Here is a 22,936-nt window from a genome sequence, read left to right as displayed (position 1 = left end):
AAATATCTCATTCTCTGCTGCCCTAGAGGGCAGGGCTATATCTAATGGGCTTGAGTTACAGGACAGCAGACTTCAGTTGAACTTTAGGATAAACTTCTTTATGGAGCACTTTGACAGTGGAATCAGTTGGGGTGCTGGGGTTCTTCAAGCAGAGGCAGGCCACAGTCTTATAGGGAATGTTCTAGCTCTAGATTTCCTGCATTGAGTAGGGCATTGGACTAGATGGCTGACAAGGGGCCACCTCCTATTCTTACTCTATTATCTGTAGTCCCTAAGGGGAACACTTCTGTTCAGGGCTCAAGCCACCTTGGAGTAGGGACCTTCTTGTGGTGTTCGGGCCTTGGGAGGGGGCAGGTGGAGGCAAGGAGTTTCAGGAGTGAAAGGAGAGAGAAAGGACACCTTTTCTTTACTATTCCCTTGAGGGCTTTGCTGGCTACCCATCTCAAACCTCAGCATGTTCTTGCTATGTTGGGGAGGAGTGGAAGGAGTGCAGTGGAAGGATGAGAATTTTATTAACCTTATGGCATGCATCTCCTGCAATCTTAATCCACCTCCCTTCAGATCCTTACTGTAAACTGTTAGGGACTGGAGCAAATCAGTTCCCTTTCTCCCCATCATCTGGGCTTCTGTGTGTTTTTCAGCAAATACCATAATATTCCATGCCTCAACTGCTCTTCTCCATAGACATGGTAGATTAGCATAGCTTGTCTGATGTCTGGTTCCTTTAGATACACACACCTCCGTCCCCTCCCTCTCTCTGCATAGCTTGTCTGATGTCTGGTTCCTTTAGACAAACACACAAATACACCTCTCCCACCCCCCATCTCTCTCCCCTGGAATGGAAATGAGAGCTGCCCATAGAAAACAGTAGAAAAATCCTGGATTTTAGCATAGCTGTGATTGGATGTTAGCAGTGTATCCCATTCCACCACCATCACCCCCTTCACAATAGGCAGAAGGAAAGGCAGGAATTCCCTTTCTCCAAACAATGGCACAAGTTATTCTAACATTTTCTCCTATGCCCTCAATATTTTGTAAAATTTTGGTAACTCACTGGAATTTGGGGCTGGGGAAATTCTCTTAATACGTAAATGTATGTACTTCTGTCTTTCAGATCGTGAAAGCCCCCAGTGTGCAGAAACTATTACTTTGTTTTTGAGAGACCCTGTGTCTCTTGCAAATGAATAGCCAGTTTGTGTGGTTGAGTGCTTTTCATAATTTCAGTAAGGTGTAGCCTCCTTTTGAGTTCCTTTATCTCGTACCTTCCATTTATTGATCTTCTGTTTCCTTCTTGACTAGCTACTCATGCAAATATAACATCCTGTTAGCAGCATGATGGGTAATGTGAACAGCGTTCTATTAGATGGAGTAAGCTAATGGTTTTTATTCCAGCCTACATATGCCACTAAAGTATCCGTTTCACTCACATTTTCCGTGATGTATTTTCATGCTTCAGGCTGTTGCAGGGCAATAACCAGAGCCCTGAATATTTAAAAGTGGCATGGCCAGCTATCAAATGTTACAGTTGTCTAAGTCTTTAGTTCTTGGAGGATTTTTTAAAAAGGTTTTGCTTAAACAGTAATTTTAGCTATTAAATCTATTGTAACTGACTAGAGAAGAGACTTTGCAGTGGCACAACTGAAACTTATGCTCCTTTAAATGCTTAATCAAATAAACTTATGGTTATGAAAAAGAACTTACCATGAGCTAAAAGAAATGAACAGAAACCTAAAAGATTGAGCACCCTGATTCCTTCAGGTCCTCACCAGTGGGCCATCTCAACCCATGGTGGACTTCATTGACTTAAATGACTCCATCCTGTTTTTCAGATGGGAACTGTAGTATTATGGGGAGAATATATGCCATCCTACTTGTCAATTGTCACCTTTCTTTGAGCAGTTATAATCAAGAGCAATAAAATGGGAAGACATCTGATGAAATGATTATCATGTCTTGTGATCTTTGAATCTTAGTGGAGAAACATGACACACTGCAGCAAATTTTCTTCTGCGTGTCAAAAGAATCTGTCGATGCTGTGGCAGCTGGAGATATCTTGAGAGGATTTAATATCCTATTTACCAGTGTAATAGGAATTTCAGACACTTCCGTTCATGAACAGGAGTGAACAATTCTCTTCTTTCCTTATTAAAAAGTATAAATCTTAACGCACATCTCATGAGGAGAGTCTTGTCACTTTGGCAGTTATCATGGTCTAACTAAGACATAGATATAGTTGATGATTTTATTTCTGGTGTTTTCAGAGACATTTGTGAATACCCTCTATACAAGAAGAATAGGGTAATGTAAATGTATCACATGAGATTGAGACTTCTGTGTCGGAAAGCACAGTGTGTGTATCCCATTTCAGCTCCTACAGGTGAAACTCGAAAAATTAGAATATCGTGCAAAAGTTCATTAATTTCAGTAATGCAAATTAAAAGGTGAAACTGATATATGAGACAGACGCATTACATGCAAAGCGAGATAAGTCAAGCCTTAATTTGTTATAATTGTGATGATCATGGCGTACAGCTCATGAGAACCCCAAATCCACAATCCCAGAAAATTAGAATATTACATGAAACCAAGAAAACAAGGATTGTAAATAGAACAATATTGGACCTCTGAAAAGTATAAGCATGCATATGTATTCAGTACTTGGTTTGGGCCCCTTTTGCAGCAATTACTGCCTCAATGCAGCGTGGCATGGATGCTATCAGCCTGTGGCACTGATGAGGTGTTATGGAAGACCAGGATGCTTCAATAGCGGCCTTCAGCTCTTCTGCATTGTTTGGTCTCATGTCTCTCATCCTTCTCTTGGCAATGCCCCATAGATTCTCTGTGGGGTTCAGGTCAGGCGAGTTTGCTGGCCAATCAAGCACAGTAATCCCATGGTCATTGAACCAGGTTTTGGTACTTTTGGCAGTGTGGGCAGTTGCCAAGTCCTGCTGGAAAATGAAGTCAGCATCTCCATACAGCTCGTCTGCGGAAGGAAGCATGAAGTGCTCCAAAATCTCCTGATAGACGGCTGCATTGACCCTGGACTTAATAAAGCACAGTGGACCAACACCAGCAGATGACATGGCTCCCCAAATCAACACAGACTGTGGAAACTTCACACTGGACTTCAAGCATCTTGCATTGTGTTTCTCTCCATTCTTCCTCCAGACTCTGGGTCCTTGGTTTCCAAATGAGATGCAAAAGTTGCTCTCATCAGAAAAGAGGACTTTGGACCACTGAGCAACAGACCAGTTCTTTTTTTTTTTCTTGAGACCAGGTAAAACGCTTCTGACGTTGTTTGTTGTTCAGGAGCGGCTTGACAAGAGGAATACGACATTTGAAGCCCATGTCCAGGATCCATCTGCATGTGGTGGCTCTTGATGCACTAACTCCAGCCTCAGTCCACTCCTTGTGAAAGTCCCCAACACTTTTGAATGGCCTTTTCCTGACAATCCTCTCCAGGCTGCGGTCATCCCTGCTGCTTGTGCACCTTTTTCTTCCACACTTTTCCCTTCCACATAACTTTCTATTAATGTGCTTTGATACAGCACCTTGGGAACATCCAACTTCTTTTGCAATTACCTTTTGAGGCTTTCCCTCCTTATGGAGGGTGTCAATGATGGTTTTCTGCACAACTGTCAAGTCAGCAGTCTTTCCCATGATTGTGATTCCTAGTGAACCAGACTGAGAGACCATTTAAAGGCTCAGGAACCCTTTGCAGGTGTTATGGATTGATTAGCTGATTGGAGTGGGACACCTGGAGCCTAGACTGTTGAACCTTTTCACAATATTCTAATTTTCTGGGATTGTGGATTTGGGGTTCTCATGAGCTGTATGCCATGATCATCACAATTATAACAAATTAAGGCTTGACTTATCTCGCTTTGCATGTAATGCGTCTATCTCATATATCAGTTTCACCTTTTAATTTGCATTACTGAAATTAATGAACTTTTGCACGATATTCTACTTTTTCGAGTTTCACCTGTATAGTCCCCAGGCTTTAAGGCTGGGATGGCAAGTGTCCTTTCACATTGGCTTATGGTTCTTTTTGCTGCCAAGCCACCTAATGGTGCAGCAGGGAAATGACTTGCCTAGCAAGCATGAGGTTGCCAGTTCGAATCCCTGCTGGTATGTTTCCAGCAGGGATTTGACTATGGGAAACACCTATATCGGGCAGCAGTGATATAAGAAGATGCTGAAAGGCATCATCTTGTATTGCTCAGGAGATGGCAATGGTAGACCCTTCCTGTATTCTACCAAAGACAACCACAGGGCTCTGTGGTCACCAGGAGTCGCCACCAACTCGACAGCACACTTTACCTTTTTATCCCCACTCTAGGTATAACTGTGTGGCTGAATTAGAGGGAGCTCAGTTTAAAGGGTGCTTTGGGATATGCCATGATTATTGCATGTGGGCAGCAGCAGTGTTTCCTCTAACAGAGATTCCCAGATGTTGTTGACTACAACTCCCAGCATCCCCAGCTGCAATAGCTTTGTTGGGGGTTCTGGGAGTTGTAGTCAACAACACCTGGGTATTCCTGTTTGAGGGAACACTGGTGGGCAGAACTTATTACTGGTCTTGCTGCACCACCCGTTTCACCCCTTCCTTGTGGCAGTCCTTCTGATTTAAAATGCAGGTCTTCTGTCCAGGTGAACATTATTTTCATGTTTGTATGCTGGTTTTTAAACTTGCTTGTTTTCTTGTTTTAAGATTGCTTAGCCCCACAAATTAACTAGCAGAGCTGACAGGAAATGAGTTTGGCCCCATGTCAAGGCTGTTGATGATAATTTATATAAGATCACACAATTATGTGATTCTTGATTATTTTACATGGGCTCAGAGAGAACTTAGAAAGTTCTCTCTGAAACCAAAGCAATAGGACACAAGAGTTGTGAGCTTGGTATTCACTCCTTGGAGAAGCATAGAATGGCCTCTGTAAAGGCTGATTATGAGAAGGGGGAGTATGCGGAAGAGGAAATGTGGAAAGGGCATTAGAATATACTGGAGATGCCCTTTTTAAAGCACAGAGCACTGGTCGACTTTATATGCAGTGCCTAATACCAGTTCCTCTTCTGCTTCTTCCTCAGTCTCCTAATCAGTACAGCAGCAAATAAGGAAATGTTGGAGGAGGGTGCATGCGTCTTACAGTAGGCAGCAGCAGTAATGAGGAGGAGGAGGTGGTCAAAAAGAGAGGTGTGGCTCTTGGAACAGTTGCTGTGTCGCCACTGAATGCTGGTTATACCTCCACACAGTCTGTTCTTCCAAGCATTTTTGGAAATGACCTTGGCTGGGCAAAAAAAAAAATCGGGGTGGGGGGAGGGCGCTGTGGAGAGTGCTGGGTACAGAGAGGGTTCTGCATAGCCCTTTTGCTATAAAAATCAGATCTACCTTCCCTTGCTCTCCCCATGGTTCGCCTTGAACTAGGCCAGTTTGGCAGCTCGATTGTGAACTGAGGCACGCGGGTGGCTTGGTAAAGGACGAAGTGGCGCGCACGCTTTAGCTTCGGGTTGTACCAGGGGGTGAGCGGCGGCAGCCACAATGGGCAGTAAGAAGACCCTTAATCTGCCTCTCTTGCCACCACCCACCTGTTTGTTTTTGTTTATTTCAAATATTTCTATACCTCCCAAAACCTGCCTCTCTGGGTGGTGTACAACGAAAACAATACAAACAAAATTTTAAAATGATTAAAACATCAAATTCATTTAAAACTCAGCATTAAAAACTATTAATCCTAACCGTATTCCCCTTTACAAGCATTGGCTGCCGAACTGGTTCGCCAAACGGACTAGCCTGGCCTGTCAGTTCGACCAAACGGGTTCAGCAGCATGCGGTTCAGCTCAAATTTGATTTGAATTTGAGCCAGACTGCAACTTTATGTTCGTGCACACCCCTATTCCTCAGTCTATGTGACTGGGGCAGTTCCATGTTTACACACACCTGCTTCCATCATTTCTAGTTTGGCTGTTTTCCTGCAAAGAAAAATGAATCATGAGCATTTCATAAACACTGATGGGGTCTGAGCTGTCAGTGATTGACCAGGAGAGAGATCTTGAGGTTGTGATGGACAACCCATTGAAAGTAAGTGTTAACTCAGTTCGCGGCAGCTGTGAAAAAAGCCAGTTCCATGCTAGGGATCATTAGGAAGGGAACTGAAAATAAAAATGATAATATTATAATACTCTTGTACAAATATATGGTGTGGCCACACCTGGAGTACTATGTGTAGTTTTGGTCATCATATCTTAAGAAGGATATTGTAGAACTGGAAAAGGTGCAGAAGAGGGCAACCAAGATGACCAAGGGCCATCTTGAGCACCTTCCTTATGAGGCTAGGCTACATCATATGGGGCTTTTTAGTTTGGAAGGGGAGCGACTACAGGGGAGACATGATAGAGGTGTATAAAATGATGCATGCAGTAGAGAGAAATTTTCTCGCTCTCTCACAACACTAGAACCAGGGGTCATCTCATGAAACCGAAGGCCAGGAAATTTAGGACCAACAAAAGGAAGTACTTTTTCACACAACACATAATTAATCTATGGAATTCTCTGCCACAGGATATGTTGATGGCCACTAGCTTGGATGGCTTTAAAAGGGGTTTAGATAAATTCATAGAGAACAGGTCTATCAGTATCTACTAGTCTGGTGGCTATAGGCCACCTCCAGCCTCGGAGGCCAGATAACTCTAAATACCAATTGCAGGGGAGCAACAGCAAGAGAGTGGGCATGCCCTCACTTATTGCCTGTGGGCTTCTCCGAGGCATCTGGTGGGCCACTGTGTGAAAGAGGATGCTGGACTTGATAGGCCTTGGGCCTGATCCAGCAGGGTTGTTCTTAAGTTCCCCCACTTTGTAAGGCACAATGTTCTTGGGCTTTGGACACTTAAATCAACAGATACCGCCAAGATAAAATCACCATTAAAGTATATATAGTGGAATAGCCCCAGGCATTAAAACAAAGTCTTGCCGTGCTTCCAGGCTCAATTTTAACAAGTCTCCAAGGGAGTTCTTTAAGTGTCTTAAGGTACTTGGATCTCAACAATGCTGATTCAGCGTTTGCTAATTGGGCATGCTCCTAATGCTGAGAAATGACCTCTGCTCTGTGCTTTTCATTTTTTGAAGGCCCTTTTACTTTACTTATCATAACATAGGAAAATATGCCACTTTAAGTGTTTCTATGTTGCTCTTCAAAGACTCCCAGATGTCTTCAGTAGTGGTGTCTGTGAATTCACAGTCCAGTTTGCCTATTTCTGGAGTCATAAACTGAACTGTGAAGGAAACAAATTCAGGATCAAGGAGTTATGCATTAACCTACAGCACCAAGCTTATGGATATGAATGTGTCTTAAACTAGAGAAATGTAATTCCTATTGAACCCAGCAGGACTTGTATATTTGTAGCTAGACATAGGACGTACAGTCTTCAGATCATAATACCAGCCAGCTCATGTATGCTGGAGCTTCTGTAATTTCCTCTTCAGACTGCACTTACTTGTGCCTCATCAGACATGGCTGTAGTGTAAAGGGTCTCCCAGTGTCCATTAGCAGCATTTCAGGCAATGGAGGCAGCAGACAGAGGATGGGGCTGCAGACATGGAAGTTCCCCAAGCAGCTGTTTGGATTCTCCTGACTTGAGTGAATCGGTATCGGATTACACCGATACTGATTTGTTTCTGCATCATAGTTAGGCCTTTGTATGTCTTTAAACATTTGGTTATACAAATCTCTCATGAATTCCCATACAGATCCATGTAGAATAGTATAGTTGTCTTCATTAGATATTAGCCAGAACAATATTTTTTGACATACCATCTAGTCTGTTAACTAAATCATATTGGGAGTGGGGCGGGGGATCAGACTCCTCTTGTCATTCCTACCATGTTGTTTTTGGCTTGGGTTCTATAATAGTTGGCAGTGATGACTGTTTATTTTAAGATATTGATTAAAAAATGTTAACAGGATGAAAAACAGCTGCAGGTACTGGCAGTCTACAAAATATATAATTACTAAGAATAACTGAAGCATATTACAGCATAACTCAACAGAAAAACATCTGGAATGTGCTATATGTGTCGCATGAGAATTTTGCATTAAACACTTCCCACAGCTGGCAGATTTATTATCTCCTTAACTTTACTACTAAACAGCTCACCTTTTGTTTCCCACTCACAGGTACTTGCTTGTAGACAGTTACTTGAGCAATCTCTAGAAAACATCCTTTACCTCTTAATCGGGAGGGAAAAAATGGAATATATATCAATCAGTCAAAACTGACTATTGTTCTTATTTGTCAGTTTTATGTTCCTTTTTGCTGTGGTGATTTACAAAGTTACATGGTTTTATAGTACACAGTTACATGTACACATTATAAAATAATGTTTCAGGCGTATTTGATCTCAGTAGTTTTAGTAATATTACATCTAAACATTAGTGTTGCTCACAAAGCACAAAACTGTTCTTAGTAACATCTTCAATGCTTTGTATAGAGACATTTTAACAATTAAAAACAGTTAACTATTGGGTTTTATTATTACATGGAGCTGAACTTAAATACACAACTGGGCTATAAAGTATAAGTTGCCAGTGTTAGAATCACATATGTGATGTCACTGTCTTGGCATTCTACCATTTCTTGTCCACCAGTTATTTAAATTTTAGGAAATTCCCAAGCAGTACACATTAGTCCCCTGCAGCAAAAGCCAGTGTCTTGTGGCACCTGAAAGGCTAATCAACTCATTGGGCATAAATGGACTGGAGGCATTTTGCCAGATGCATGATGTGTTCTACTTGGCATGTGTGTGCGTTCACACACAAGAGGGTATTTTAGAAGGCGGTTCGGATGCTTAGCATTGTGAGTTAGCTGTGTCCCGTTACTGTGCAGAATCAAATATGGTCCAGTGAAAAGGCAAAAGATCCACTTCCAACTGATAATAAATACTAAAGCAAAACTAATAGTGACTGAAAATAACTAAAGGACAACAATTTCTTTCTGTAGTGAGGTAGTGCGTCTCTGATCTCTATTCAACCCAAGTCTGATCCTGTCAGAACTTAAGAACTCCAACTCAGCAACTCTGGGGAGGGGGTGGGTGTTTTTGTGTGTGGAAATAGGGCAACCTTCCAGTCTGTAAAGGAATGCCCAGAGACTGAAATGCTTCACCACTGATTTGAGTGATAACATTTTCAATCTTGTATTTGTCTTTAACTTCTTGCATACAGACAGTACAGTTTGGTCAATACAAATGGCAAAAGGATATTGCTGGCATATGACACTGTGGCTTCAACCAAGAGATGCATGTTGGGAAATCCACACCTGCACTTGTGTGTTTCTAAATAGTGTCCATTCCTGCCCACTTCACAAGAAACGTTTAAAACTCTAAAGCTTGTGATCTGCTTTTTTAGAAAGGGAGAGTTACTGTTTGAACAGAGAAGACCCCACTGATTGTATGCATGCATATAACACATTTACAGTGTGAATCTGTTCTGTTTCGGATTATTTTCAGCTTGTTCAGTCCAAAAATGTCTGGCAACCACATACATACTCAACCCTTACTCTGGCTGGTAAAGGTAGCCAGGCAGGGTAGCCAATTGAGTCAGGGCAGTGTTTCCTGTAACAGGGATTCCCAGATGCTGTTTACTACAGCTCCCATCATCCCCAGCCAGAGGTAAGGATGATGGGAGTCGTAATCAACAACATCTGGGAATCCCTGCTTATAGGGAGCTCTGATCAGGAAGTGTTGGATCATGCTTTGATGGTTATGTGGTTCCATCCATGGCTGAAGAAGCACCCCCTAGACCCAGAGCTTCTGATCAGCTCCCAGTCTGCTGTTCTTGGGCAACCTGTGTCAACTTCCCTCCAGGGGCTCGGATCAAACTGCATCCAAAAATAGAGATTATACGTTGCATAATCACACAGCTGTATCAGCACCTTGATATGCATGGTGGAAGATACGAACTGTTAAATCATGATGGGGACAGTGAACAAAACTGCGTTTCATTAATAGATTAGAATTAAAATACTATTCATTACAGATAGATTTACAAGGCAAACCTAGAGAATCTTGGAAGGACAGGGAATTAAGGTGAATATGGTTTGCACAGCACCAATGACACTTAAAACAATAGTTAGTTAACTCTAGATTGTATGATTGGAGATGTGATGTACAAGATTGTGTAATTTTTGAACAGGGGGAAGGAAATTGGAAAGAAAGGTACAATATATAAAATTCAATGCTTAAATTGCACTTCATTCTATATTGGGGAATCTGGGAGGTCATCGAAAAATAGATATAAAGAACATCTATCTGCTATGAGGCATTGTGCAAAGAGAACAAATCCTTGGTCATTGCATATGAGGATTAAGCATGAAGGCCAAATGGTGCCCCCTAAAATATCTATTTTAGGGATTGAATGGAACCTACAAAGAAGGAAAATCAAGGAAGCATTATTTATAGAGAAACTGAGACCTGACCTTAATGCTCGGGAGGCACTGGACGATGCTATGAAGTTTATTAGCTTCTGAGAAGAATAAGGTGTTTTCCCCCCCTTCTCTCTCCACCCGTCTCGCTCATTATCTCTCCGCCAGTCAGGGAACTGTGTGTTATAACATCTAAGGCATTTAACAGCCGGGGAACCAAGGTTTTCATCTGTGCTCATTTGTTGATGGTGTGTCATACCAAAACATCTTATGTTTTTATGTTTACCAGATTTTAGTTTTTCTTGGTGTGCACAATTTTAAAAAAGCCTTTTTGTTGTGTGATTGGAGTTAATATTGGCATGGCATCACCGACATATTGAATTATTAATATTTATTTTATTTTATTTATTTATTAGATTTATATACCGCCCTTCCGATATGGCTCAGGGCGGTTCACAAATAGATTAGATTATGATGGCTAGATTAGATTCTGAAGCCTAATTTAATAAGAGTCTATTGAACTTACCCACGTTAACTAAAGTAAAGATTTATCTCCAATCTCCTAAAATACTATTTCTATACAAGAGGTACAGAAATATTTGAAATAAACAAACAAACAGGTGGGTGGTGGCAAGAGAGACAGATTAAGAGTCTTCTTACTGCCCATTGTGGCTGTCGCCGCTCACCCCCTGGTATAACCCAAAGCCAAAGCGTGCGCGCCACTTCGTCCTTTACCAAGCCACCCATGTGGCTCAGTCCACAATCGAGCTGCCAAACTGGCCTAGATCAAGGCGAACCATGGGGAGAGCTGGGGAAGGTAGATCCTGCTGGATCAGGCCCAAGACCCATCTAGTCCAGCATCCTGTTTCACACAGTGACCCACCAGATGCCGCTGGAAGCCAGAGGCAGGAGTTGAGGGCATGCCCTCTCTCCTGCTGTTACTCCCCTGCAACTGGTACTCGGAGGCATCCTGCCTTTGAGGAGTTTGTCCAACTCTGTATACAGCAGCTTCTTGTGTTCTTTTTTTCTTTTTTGCAAATATAATATGAATAATCTTACATCACCCTCCCGCCCCTTTTACAAGACTCCCCGTACAAGATATATTTCCCCTCTACTAAAGCGGCATCCGAACAGACCGGAGGGGTTCTATACTAAGCTATTGCTCTGTGATACAAATGAAAACACAACTTGCATGGTAGCTAAATTCTGTGTAGCAGCAGTGAAAACATGACACTTGACACAGTCATGATCCTGTTGGTTATAGTTAGTTTTAAACTCTGTATTTGATCTTTGATCAAAATAAACATTGATTGATGATATCTCCCTCAAAGGAGTAGAGTAGAAAGATGCCAATGGGCAAACTCGCTGCCCTAATGAAAAGTATTTCAAGTAGACCTAGAGCCGGGTTTCATGATCAGTGAGACCCAGTTTTGGAGGGTGCGCGGAGAGAGCGGACTAAGCCTGCTCTCCCCGCACACGAGCAGGAAGGGAGCCCTGGGTGGCCGGATCGGCTGCCCACACAATTGCCGGCTGCATGACGGAGCTCAGGGGCCGCGCGGCCCCTGGAAGTTCCAGTATCCCCTGCACGAGCCCTGGGGAGACCCTCAGAGCCAGGAGGCGGCTTTTTGCCTCCCCTCTGGGGGTCTACTCATGAGTAACCACGGTGCGGAGCTGCACCATGGCTACTCACAATCTGTAAAACCAGCAGGTTTGTGGAGTGCTTGCTCCGGAAACCTGGTTTTAGGGGAGGGGTACTTAGGCGGGTTACCCGCCTAGGAACCACTGGGCTTGCAGCCAAGCCTGGTGGTTCACACGATGGGGCAAAATCGGGCTAGCCTCCACTAGCCCAATTTCACCCCATTGTGTGAATAGCCTCCTAATGTTAGAGAGAGGGGGAGGTGTTTTTGCTCAAAACTTGGGTGGAAATTAGTGTTTTGGAATTGGAAATAAGAATACACACAAGAGATACCTTTCTTTTCACAACCTGTGTATTGTAGGAATATGTTTTAATATTGACATGAATATTGACATGATATGAATATTGACATGAATCCAAAAACCTTTGATTTAAGAGGAGAGTTAAGATGTTCTACATTTTCACTCATGCTCTGAATAGTATGGAAATGGCAAGTTAAGGTGCCAGTCTGAACTTCTGCCCCATATAAGCTGTAAAGATTTTGTAGAGTCTGATATTGATGATGGCTTTAGTAATGAGGCTCCATCCACTCCCACTTTGCCTTGGTCTTTCAGCTGAACATGGGCTTAGGGAGGGATGCATCCAGGCAGAAATTCAAAAGGTGCAGCTTCCCCAATCACTTCCTAGAAATGCCTCTGAATTTCTGCTGCATCTCTACAAGGCACAGTGCTTCTGCACAATGACACCCAGGTGTAGTCCTCAGATAATCATTACTAATCACATGGCTTATCTGTTAAGGCATCAGCTTAGGTTCTGATTTCCCAGCTTTGTGGAGCTTGAGCCAGAATGAGCCTTAACTCTGGTCTTAAACCAGCAGGTGGTTTTGTTTTTGTTGGTTTTGCTGTCTAATTTCTTTGAAAAGGAAATTTATCATTACAGTGTTGGCAGTCTAGTTCCAATGTCATGTTTAGTTTTGATTCTTATGAACTCTGCATTATATATTTCTGAAACAGTTGGATATTCTGCATTACAATGGTGTACTAGAACCAGTGTGACATAGTGATTAGTGCTGAACTAGGTCCAGGAAGATCTAAGTTCACATCTGCATTCCGCCATGAAACGCACTGAGTGACTTGGGGCCAGTCAGCACTCCAGCTTCATTATCAAAACAGTCACACTCTGCATAATTTTGCCAGCACTTGTTACCCATAGACTTTAATGGGGCAGAAAAACCTTAATAACTTGAACTGCTGCTCAAAACTTCACTGAACCAACAAAGGATTGTCTTCCTAGACCAGCTTAAACAGATATCAGTCATTTTAAACAAAAATTTGAAAAGAAATGTGATATGCCTGGGTAAAATTTGGACAAGAAAGGACCAAAGGGTCAATTTTCAGCACTTTTTAATCTGCTGTAGTTATGGCATTTTAAATCAGATCTTCTTGAAGTTGGGCACACTTCTAGACTTCATCATGTGGATCACACATGCCAAGTTTCAAGTTATTTCAACAGTAGTTATATTTGTAAGAAATATAATTTTGAGGTTTATAATGGCTACTCACCTTCACTAAAGGGGCAATCCCATTATAGTGCCCCTTTAGTGAAGGTATTTAGAATGTTCTAAATAGATGTCTATTATTTCCTCACTTTGTGGTGTTTTCTAAAGCTATTTTGAACATTAAATGCATGTGTTCAGCAACAGTCTGGTGGACTCTGCTGTAGACCATCCTGAGCAAGAGGGACCAAGGATCCAGCCCAGTCAAAGGCAGCTTCTTCTGTGCCTCTGTTGTTGCAGATGGACTCAACCCTGAGACAAGGGGAAGAGAGCTGGTCTGGTGGTAGCAAGCATGGATGGCCTGCTTAGGAAGGTCCACCCTGGTTGCATTTGAATGGGAGACACTCAAAGTGTGAGCACTCAGATAGTCCCCTCGGGGGATAGAACTGCTCTGGGAAGAGCAGAAGGTTTCAAGTTCCCTCCCTGGAATCTCCAAGATAGGACAAGATTTTTTTATTGAACCAACAAGCTACCAAAGCATACAGTATGTTGCCAAAGCACAATTATATACAAAGTGGTTGTTTATACATGATATATCTACAAAGATTTACACACAAGGATTTGGAAACCCACAAGGTTATGAAGTATATGCAGGTAGTACTGTAACTCAGGGGTGGGGGATTACAAGGCACATCAGGTAATCAGGGGGGTTACGTCCAACGTCCATTTCCATAATTTGTCCCATTGCTGTTTAGAAATACTAGTCTTTTTGCACATAACCATGCAAACTTTTCCAGAAGAGATTTACTGTCTCATCTGCATGAACCTCTTGGTCGTGTCTTCCCTCCTTATTCCTATGCAGGAGCATTGCATAAATGACATACAGGTTTACTAACCTGATTACGAGAAGGGAAACGTTCCAATTCCCTAGTATGAGGGCACCCATTCCATCCCGTTTCCTTGAAGGTTTCTTTCTTGGACCTCGAAAAGAGGTTCTATCGCTCAAACCCGAGGATAGTTCTTCCCAAGTCTGTTTTTCCAAATCAGGCCACTCTAACAGCTTGCTTAGGCTGAGAGAGATTCCTGCCTGCAATCCTGGAGAAGCTGCTGCCAGTCTGTGAAGACAATACTGAGCTAGATGGACCAATGGTCTGACTCAGTATATGGCAGCTTCCTATGTCCCTATGTGTATTAATGTAGGAGAATACGACAGGTTGCTTACCTGTGACTGACATTTGAGTGATTGACTGTGTAGTCAGATACAAAAAATCCTGCAACTCCGAGCCCTCTTGCAAAGCTAGAAAGTTGAAGCAGGCACTCATTCCGCCCTTCTCAAAAAAGATGTCCTTGTCCAGTGCAGAAGCCTCAAGGAGTGGCTAAGCTCTTTCCTGTTCAGTCCCAGCATGGACCCCCCATATCAGATGAATAAATGCAGCTCAGTGCTGAAAGCTTATCCTATTAAGGTCAAAGGATAGGGCCCTTGAAGCATCTAAACTGTGGCTGCTGGTATGCTCAGCATCAACATGCTGATGGGGGGGGGCGTTTTGGAATCAGAGTTGGATCCTGATGGAGATGGAAGTTATCTTCAGGAGGCTAACAAGGACCTACATGAGTTCTCCCAAATTCACCGGTACTGTATACCAAAGAAGAACCCACCACAATATAATCATCTACTAGAAAAATATAATCTAAAAGTATGCATGAACCTCCAAAGAACTATATAACCTGTTGATAATACAGATTTGCAATCCTCTACACACTATACAGTTAGTAAATATAGGAAAAAACAAATGAAGTATTGGCTAAAACTTCAATATAGACAATATCTATAGAAAATCGTGGATGCTAATGAATACATAAACCAATCTAAAGCATGAGTCCAAACAATTCCTGTGTAGTATACAGGTGAAACTCGGAAAATTAGAATATCGTGCAAAAGTCCATTAATTTCAGTAATGCAAATTAAAAGGTGAAACTGATATATGAGACAGGCGCATTACATGCAAAGTGAGATAAGTCAAGCCTTAATTTGTTATAATTGTGATGATCATGGCGTACAGCTCATGAAAACCCCAAATCCACAATCTCAGAAAATTAGAATATTACATGGAACCAAGAAGACAAGGATTGAAGAATAGAACAATATCAGACCTCTGAAAAGTATACAGTGTACTGTGCTTGATTGGCCAGCAAACCCGCCTGACCTGACCCCATAGAGAATCTATGGGGCATTGCCAAGAGAAGGATGAGAGACATGAGACCAAACAATGCAGAATTGCTGGAGGCCGCTAATGAAGCATCCTGGTCTTCCATAATACCTCATCAGTGCCACAGGCTGATAGCATCCATGCCACGCCGCATTGAGGCAGTAATTGCTGCAAAAGGGGCCCAAACCAAGTACTGAATACATATGCATGCTTATACTTTTCAGAGGTCCGATATTGTTCTATTTACAATCCTTGTCTTCTTGGTTCCATGTAATATTCTAATTTTCTGGGATTGTGGATTTGGGGTTTTCATGAGCTGTATGCCATGATCATCACAATTCTAACAAATTAAGGCTTGACTTATCTCGCTTTGCATGTAATGCGTCTGTCTCATATATCAGTTTCACCTTTTAATTTGCATTACTGAAATTAATGGACTTTTGCACGATATTCTAGTTTTCCAAGTTTCACCTGTACATTCAAAACGGACTTCACCACTGGTGTCTTCAAAGTGAACATAGAGAAAGTACCAAAATGTGCAATCCAATTATTCATGTGGTTTCCTTCTAAGTTTGTATGTGTCTGGTTTAATAGATGAAAAATCCAATTAATCATAAATGAAATGGAAATGCAAGCTCTGTATCTTGTAAAAAGCCAACATCAGCCACAGAACATACAATGAAAAAAAAATTCTTCCAGTACTTTTCTAATGTTGCCCATCGTGTTTCAGCCTTAACAAGGCCTTCAGTGGCATTACTTCAATAGAAGAATCCTTGTTATTCTCAAAATAGTAGCTATACAATCATATTGAACCAGGTGTTTATTCCTGTTTTGTACAGTTCCCAAGCTCTTGTTGCTTCTGGTATCTTACTCAAATGGCTGTCGGTTCATCTTGTGTTTTCTCTTGTTCAGAAGAGACTGAACAAGAAGGTGCATGCACACTTCTTGATGCATGTGCACTAAAGGGATATCCTTCTCAAGCAAAGGAGTGCGGGCAGCTTCTGCTTTTTATTTGTTTGTTTGTTTTTATTATATTTATTTATCAAATTTGTACACTGCCCCAAAGTTTCATCTCTGGGCAGTTAACAATAGCATAAAACAAGTTAAAAACATATACAAAAAAATTAAACAATTTAAAAATTTAAAAATAATCCAGAGATTAAAACCTAAAAAATTTAGGAAGCTGAGAAAGCTTGGGTAAAATGATGGGTTTTTAGATGTTTTTTGAAAATTGCCAGAGATGGGGAAGATCATATCTCAGCAGGGAGCGCATTCCAGTGTCTCGGGGCAGCGACTGAGAAGGCCTGTCTCTTTGTAACCACCAAACGAATTGGCGGTAACTGGAGACGGACCTCCTCAGATGACCTCAATGGGTGGTGGGGCTCGTAGTGAAGAAGACGCTGTCTTAGATACCCAGGGCCTAAGCCGTTTAGGGCTTTATAAGTTATAACTAGCACTTTGTATTTTGTCCAGAAACCTATTGGCAGCCAGTGTATCTCCCATCAGTAAAGGAGTAACATGGTCTCTCCAAGATGACCCAGAGACCAACCTGGCTGCCGCATTCTGAACCAACTGGAGTTTCCGGACTACGTACAAAGGCAGCCCCACATAGAGAGCATTACAGAAGTCTGGAGGTTACCAACAGATGTACCACTGTTTTGAGTGGTTGATCTTGAGAAACAGGCACAGCTGGCGTATCAGCCGAAGCTGATAGAAAGCACCCCTGTCCACCGCCTCAACCAGAGAAACCAGGGAGAGGTGTGAATGCAGAAGTACTCCCAGACTGCGAACCTGCTCCTTTTGAGGAAGTGTGACCCCATCTAGAACAGGTAGATCAAAATCGTCTCTAGAGTTCTGACCCCACACAGTAAGTACCTCCGTCTTATCTGGAGTCAGTTTATTCTCCCTCATCCAGCCTATTACTGCTTCCAGGCAGGCATTTAGGGAGGATATGCCAGCTCCTGAAAAAGTTGACATGGAGAAGTAGATCTGGGTGTCATCAGCGTACTGGTAACACCCCACTCCAAATCCCCTGATGATCTCTCTCAGCTGTTTCATGTAGATGCTAAAAAGCACTGGAGAAAGTATGGAGCCTTCAGGGACACCATACTTAAGCTCAGATTTTGAAGAGCAACAATCTCCAATCGACACCATCTGGAATCTATCTGAGAGGTAGGAGCAGAACCACTGTAAAACAGTGCCTCCCACGTTCCAGAAGGATACTATGGTCAATAGTATCAAAAGCCGCTGAGAGATCCAAAAGGACCAACAGAGTCACATTTCCTCTGTCAAATCCCAATTGGAGATCATCCATCAAGCCGACCAAGGCAGTCTCCACCCCATAGCCTGCTCGAAAGCCAGTTTGAAATGGGTCTAGATAATCAGTTTCCTTCAAGACTGACTGGATGATGTCACAAACTGAATCCGATCCAGTCGAATCACATAAGAGGAGTTGTTGAGCATCTCCAGCTCAGATATCAAATTAATTGTGGGGTCTCCATTTTAGCTCTGGAAGATGCTATGACGTGGTTCTGTTCAGCTACAGGTACTCATACAGCTGTCTGCATAGAGACCATCAAGGAGAAATATCTAGGATTTAGAAATGTTAATATTCCAAGAAGATTTATAGGATATCACATTGCTTATTTTATTAGCCTGTTGTTTTGTAGATGTATCTAAGACTCCAAATACCTACTAAAATTAAGTTTGGGGTTTTGCATTATGAGTATGTTTAGGATCAAAATACTCTTGGTATGTTTTTTCAGATACTATCCTTTTCATATACATAAGGAAACAAACATTTGCAGAGTGGTGGGAGTAGTTCCAGCTTCCTCTGGAAAGCAGTTAGCTCAACAAATACATTGATTTACAGTAATGAGCTTTTTAATCTTGTTTGATAGAAGTGAGCTGAGTCGTCAGAAAATTCATACCCAGGAGTTACTATGTCAGCTGGAAAGAGCAAATGAAAAAGTTATTGAGGTAAGATAATGAACCTCTTCCGAAGTAATGCTTCAACTAGATTTCAAAGTAATGCTTCAACTAGATTGCTATGAAGATTTGGGCATTTCTTAAAGCATAGTTCTCAGCTGGAAAAGCATTTTCTGTTTGATACAAAAATTAGACTAACTTAACACCTGTTAATAGATATCCTCACTCATAGCTTATTTTGAACAGTGATTAAAAGAAATTATAAGATGGCTCCTTACTGTGATCTTTAGCTTGTGTGCTATTTATAATTGATACTTGGAACCTTCCATTGTAGACAAATCTGGTTTAAGTGGCCTCATGTGTCTTGTTTTGCTTTTTAAAAGAAAGTTATATCCATTTTAATATGCTATTCAAGACCTTAAAACTCTTGGGCATCTTTCTGAGAATTTACAGTATACATCTTGTTGCAGAAACTCAGTTTACACCAGTTATAGATTAAATGTCCATTTAAAGTGAAACACCTTTCTTTCTTCTGCTATGTCTAGTTATTTATTTAGTCCATCATGATTTTTCTTCACAAGATAGAGTTGAACATTGATATGCAACAATAGCCAGCACTAGCTGATCACCCCATTTGGTAAACAGACTAAAGATATGGGTTCACATTCCTTTTCTGGGTGCTTAAGGTTCAGCAGAAATTTCTCATAACCTGCTTAGCATTCTTAATGCTGCTTGGTATGTTGTTGCTTCTGAAGAATACATGATTTTAGAGCAGGTTTTTCATAAGCAACCTCTGTCTCATTGGATGCACCAACTGTTCTCTAATGGATCTAGAATTGGCCGTCCTAAAGCACTAGACTGTCCACCTAATGGCACAGAGGGGAAATGACTTGACTGGCAAGCCAGAGGTTGCCATTTCGAATCCCCACTGGTATGTTTCCCAGATTATGGCAAACACCAATATCAGGCAGCAGCGATATAGGAAGATGCTGAAAGGCATCATCTCATACTGCACAAGAGATGTCAGTGGTAAACCCCTCCTGTATTCTACCAAAGACAACCACAGGGCTCTGTGGTCACCAGGAGTCGACACCGACTCAACGGAACACTTTACCTTTAAATCACTAGACTACAGAATTATCTCTCAACCCCCTAAGATCTGTCCTAACTCTCTTCCAAGGGCTGACTCTGCTAATAGCACTTTAGGGAAAACTTTACCCAACCTCCACTCAACTTTTCTATCAAATCATATTTTATATATAAAAGTTGTCACTGGACATTGAAAGCTGGAAACTTCAAGTCAAGGTTAGGCACCAGTGCACTGAGCCGCCTGTCTTGCCTTCCTTTGGTGATGTACAGTTCCTGCATTGACTTAAGTTTCTCTTTTTTAAAGCTGGCTTTCTACAATATGTATGATATGATAACAAAATCTTACATTTGTAATGAGCTGTTTCATTTATACAGAATGAAAAATTAATGATGGAGCATCAAGAAAAAGTCAACAGACTTCAAAGGCAACTAAGCCAGTCAGAAGAGAGGGCAGCTACAGCATCTCAACAGGTATTTAAATATAAATCAGACACCGCCTGCCCGCACGCCCCCACCGCCCCTGCATTACAACTGCATAATGAGAAATATTTAAACATGACAAGCCAGTCCTGGTATATTTTGCAAAGGGATAATAAAGGGTTCATGTGAGAAAGTGGTGAATTACGGCAGCTGTTAAAGTAACAAAATATGTAAAGAACTATAAATTGCGTAGCAGGCATATTAAAAGAGCCATTGTGGAGTGGTGGTTAGGGTTGGAATGTTCTTAATTTATTATTATTAAAAATATTTTTATCCCACCTCTCCAGTACAATACTGCTTGGGGAGGCCCTCAACAGTAAAAGTAATATAAAACTGAACACAGTAAAACACAATATAGAATAAAAACCATCAACACAAACCAAATTAAAAATTAAAAACCCACCAGGCTGTAATAAACCATGAAAAAGCCTCTCTGAACAAAGAGGTTTTAAGATTTTTTTTTAAAGCCCTAAGGGAGGGGGTATGGTGAAGCTATTCTGGGAGAGCATTCTAGAGCCAAGGGGCCACAATCAAAAAGGCCCTGTCCTTGCCAACTGAATCTCAGTAAGTAGTAAGGCCGCGAGCAGGGCTCAAGATGATGAGCAAAGTGGCCTGGCAGATTCATATGGGCAAATGCGGTCCAGTAGATACCCATTCCGAAGCCATGTAGGCTAGACTAGAAGCAAAAACCCAGGTTCAGATCCCAACTGGGCTATAAAGCTCAGGGACTGAACCACCAATTCCCATCCTTACGGGGTTGTTTTGATAAAATAAAGTGGGGACTCCGTACACGTTTCTGAGCTCTTTGCAGGAAGGACAGGATACAATGGGTAACCCAGTGAAGGATGAATGGATGTTTGATCTTTGTCAATGGGTTTCAAAGCATGAATTCAAGCTAATGTTACACTGGTCGCCACGTGGTAACCTAAAGGGCCAATTGCACTGTCACTGCAGATTCCATGCAGTAATTTCATAGGAGTTTACCCATATAGCATAGGTGCTCGCTATAGTGCAGACAGTTGCTGGAATCTCACATAGGTGTTGAAAGGTGGCATTTTTGCATTCATGACAAATAGATAATACATATTCAAAACTGAAAACTACTGTTAACACATGGGTGCCCCAATACATACTTCTCTAATATGGACACTCCACTCCAGTGGTAGGATCACATGTAGATGCATTTAGTAAATGTATAGAAATCACTTTCCTCTCTTGGAATGAATGTAAAATATTTGCATGCTCTAGGTGGCGCAGCAGGGAAATGCTTGACTAACAAGCAGAAGGCTGTCGGTTCAAATCCCTGGTTCAAATCCCTGCTGCTACTCTATCGGGCAGCAGCAATATAGGAAAAAGCTGAAAGGCATCATCTCAGAGTGCATGGGCAGAGGCAATGGGTAAACCCCTCCTGTATTCTACCAAATTAAACCACAGGGCTCTGTGGGCACCAGGAGTCAAAATCAACTTGATTACACACTTTACCTTTAGGTGTATTTTGAAGCCACTACACTGGATCAGGGTACAGCTTTTTTTAAAACTTGAAATTTACATAATTCTATTGTAGTCATCTAGTAAGCTGTTCATTAAAGAAAGTTTGTACACTTTGTTATACCTTAAATAGATCATAGGGGTGGAGGAATAAAAATTCCACATCATCTGGAGGAGAGCTAGTCTTGTGGTAGCAAGCACGACTTGACCCCTTAGCTAAGCAGGGTCTGCCCTGGTTGCATATGAATGGGAGACTTGATCTGTGAGCACTATAAAATATTCCCCTTAGGGATGTTTTCATTCTGGGAAGAGCATCTAGGTTCCAAGTTCCCTCCCTGGCATCTCCAATATAGGGCTGAGAAAGACTCCTGCTTGCAACCTTGGAGAAGCTGCTGCCAGTCTGTGTAGACAATACTGAGCTACATGGACCAGTGGTCTGACACAGTATATGGCAGCTCCCTATTTCTACTTCAGGTTGCATTATAATCCAATTAATTTAAAGATTCCCACTGAAGAAAAACTAATTGTGTGTTTTTTTCCTAATTACAGCTCAGTGCAATTACCATACAGAGGAAAAAAGCAGCCTCCTTGATAGACCTGGAAAATATTTAAGAGTAATGTATTGTTCTTTCCTATAGTTTATAAGTTGAGCTGTTGGAGAAGAGCAGGGATGGAGCATTAAGTACTATCATGCACCAAGTGATATGTTTTCTTCTCTCTGTTCAAGCAACATGGAATTGTTGCAGAAATGTACACTGTGGCTTCTTCACAACAAATATGAAGAGGACATTTGCAAAAAAATACATAATGAATGAAAGCAAAGCCAGATGCAAAACTTACTTCCTTTTCTTAATGTATAAGTTATACATATCATACTAAACTATGCTTTGTTTTTTTAAAGTGGCAAACCTAACTGTGGATTGAAAACTTATTGTACAACTGATTTTTATATTTTATACTTTTTCAGTTTTAATAAACAGGTGTTTCTGGACTGGAGTTTGTTAAAGGTGCTGAATTAGAAAACTGTCATGCATGGGCTAGTGTGCCACATGTAGCATTGCTACCTATCAGTATTTGTATTTTATTTTTCCTTTAACATTAACTGAAACTAGCACAATATTCTCTGAACTAGTCGGAGAATAGACAATCCTAAAGATTGTCTCTCATTACACTGATTGCTACTTCAAAGTTTTGTTC

At 41.6% G+C, this 22,936-nt stretch overlaps 1 protein-coding gene across 4 annotated transcripts in view; it reads left to right on the top strand.

The window, feature by feature from the left end:
• The window catches only part of SCLT1 (sodium channel and clathrin linker 1), a 92,200-nt gene extending 69,470 nt beyond the window's left edge, over positions 1-22,730 (top strand). For all 4 annotated transcript variants that reach the window (XM_053253314.1, XM_053253318.1, XM_053253315.1 and 1 more), the window contains exons 20-22: positions 18,655-18,733; positions 20,147-20,242; positions 22,289-22,730. In XM_053253314.1, coding sequence (XP_053109289.1) covers positions 18,655-18,733; positions 20,147-20,242; positions 22,289-22,351 — 238 coding nt within the window. In that variant the 3' untranslated portion in view covers positions 22,352-22,730. The remainder of the gene's footprint in view (positions 1-18,654; positions 18,734-20,146; positions 20,243-22,288) is intronic.
• The last annotated feature ends 206 nt before the right edge of the window (positions 22,731-22,936 follow it).

This window comes from Hemicordylus capensis, chromosome 5 (assembly GCF_027244095.1).
Source record: "Hemicordylus capensis ecotype Gifberg chromosome 5, rHemCap1.1.pri, whole genome shotgun sequence".
NCBI lineage: Eukaryota > Metazoa > Chordata > Lepidosauria > Squamata > Cordylidae > Hemicordylus > Hemicordylus capensis.
This window is presented reverse-complemented; position numbering and strand designations above follow the sequence as displayed.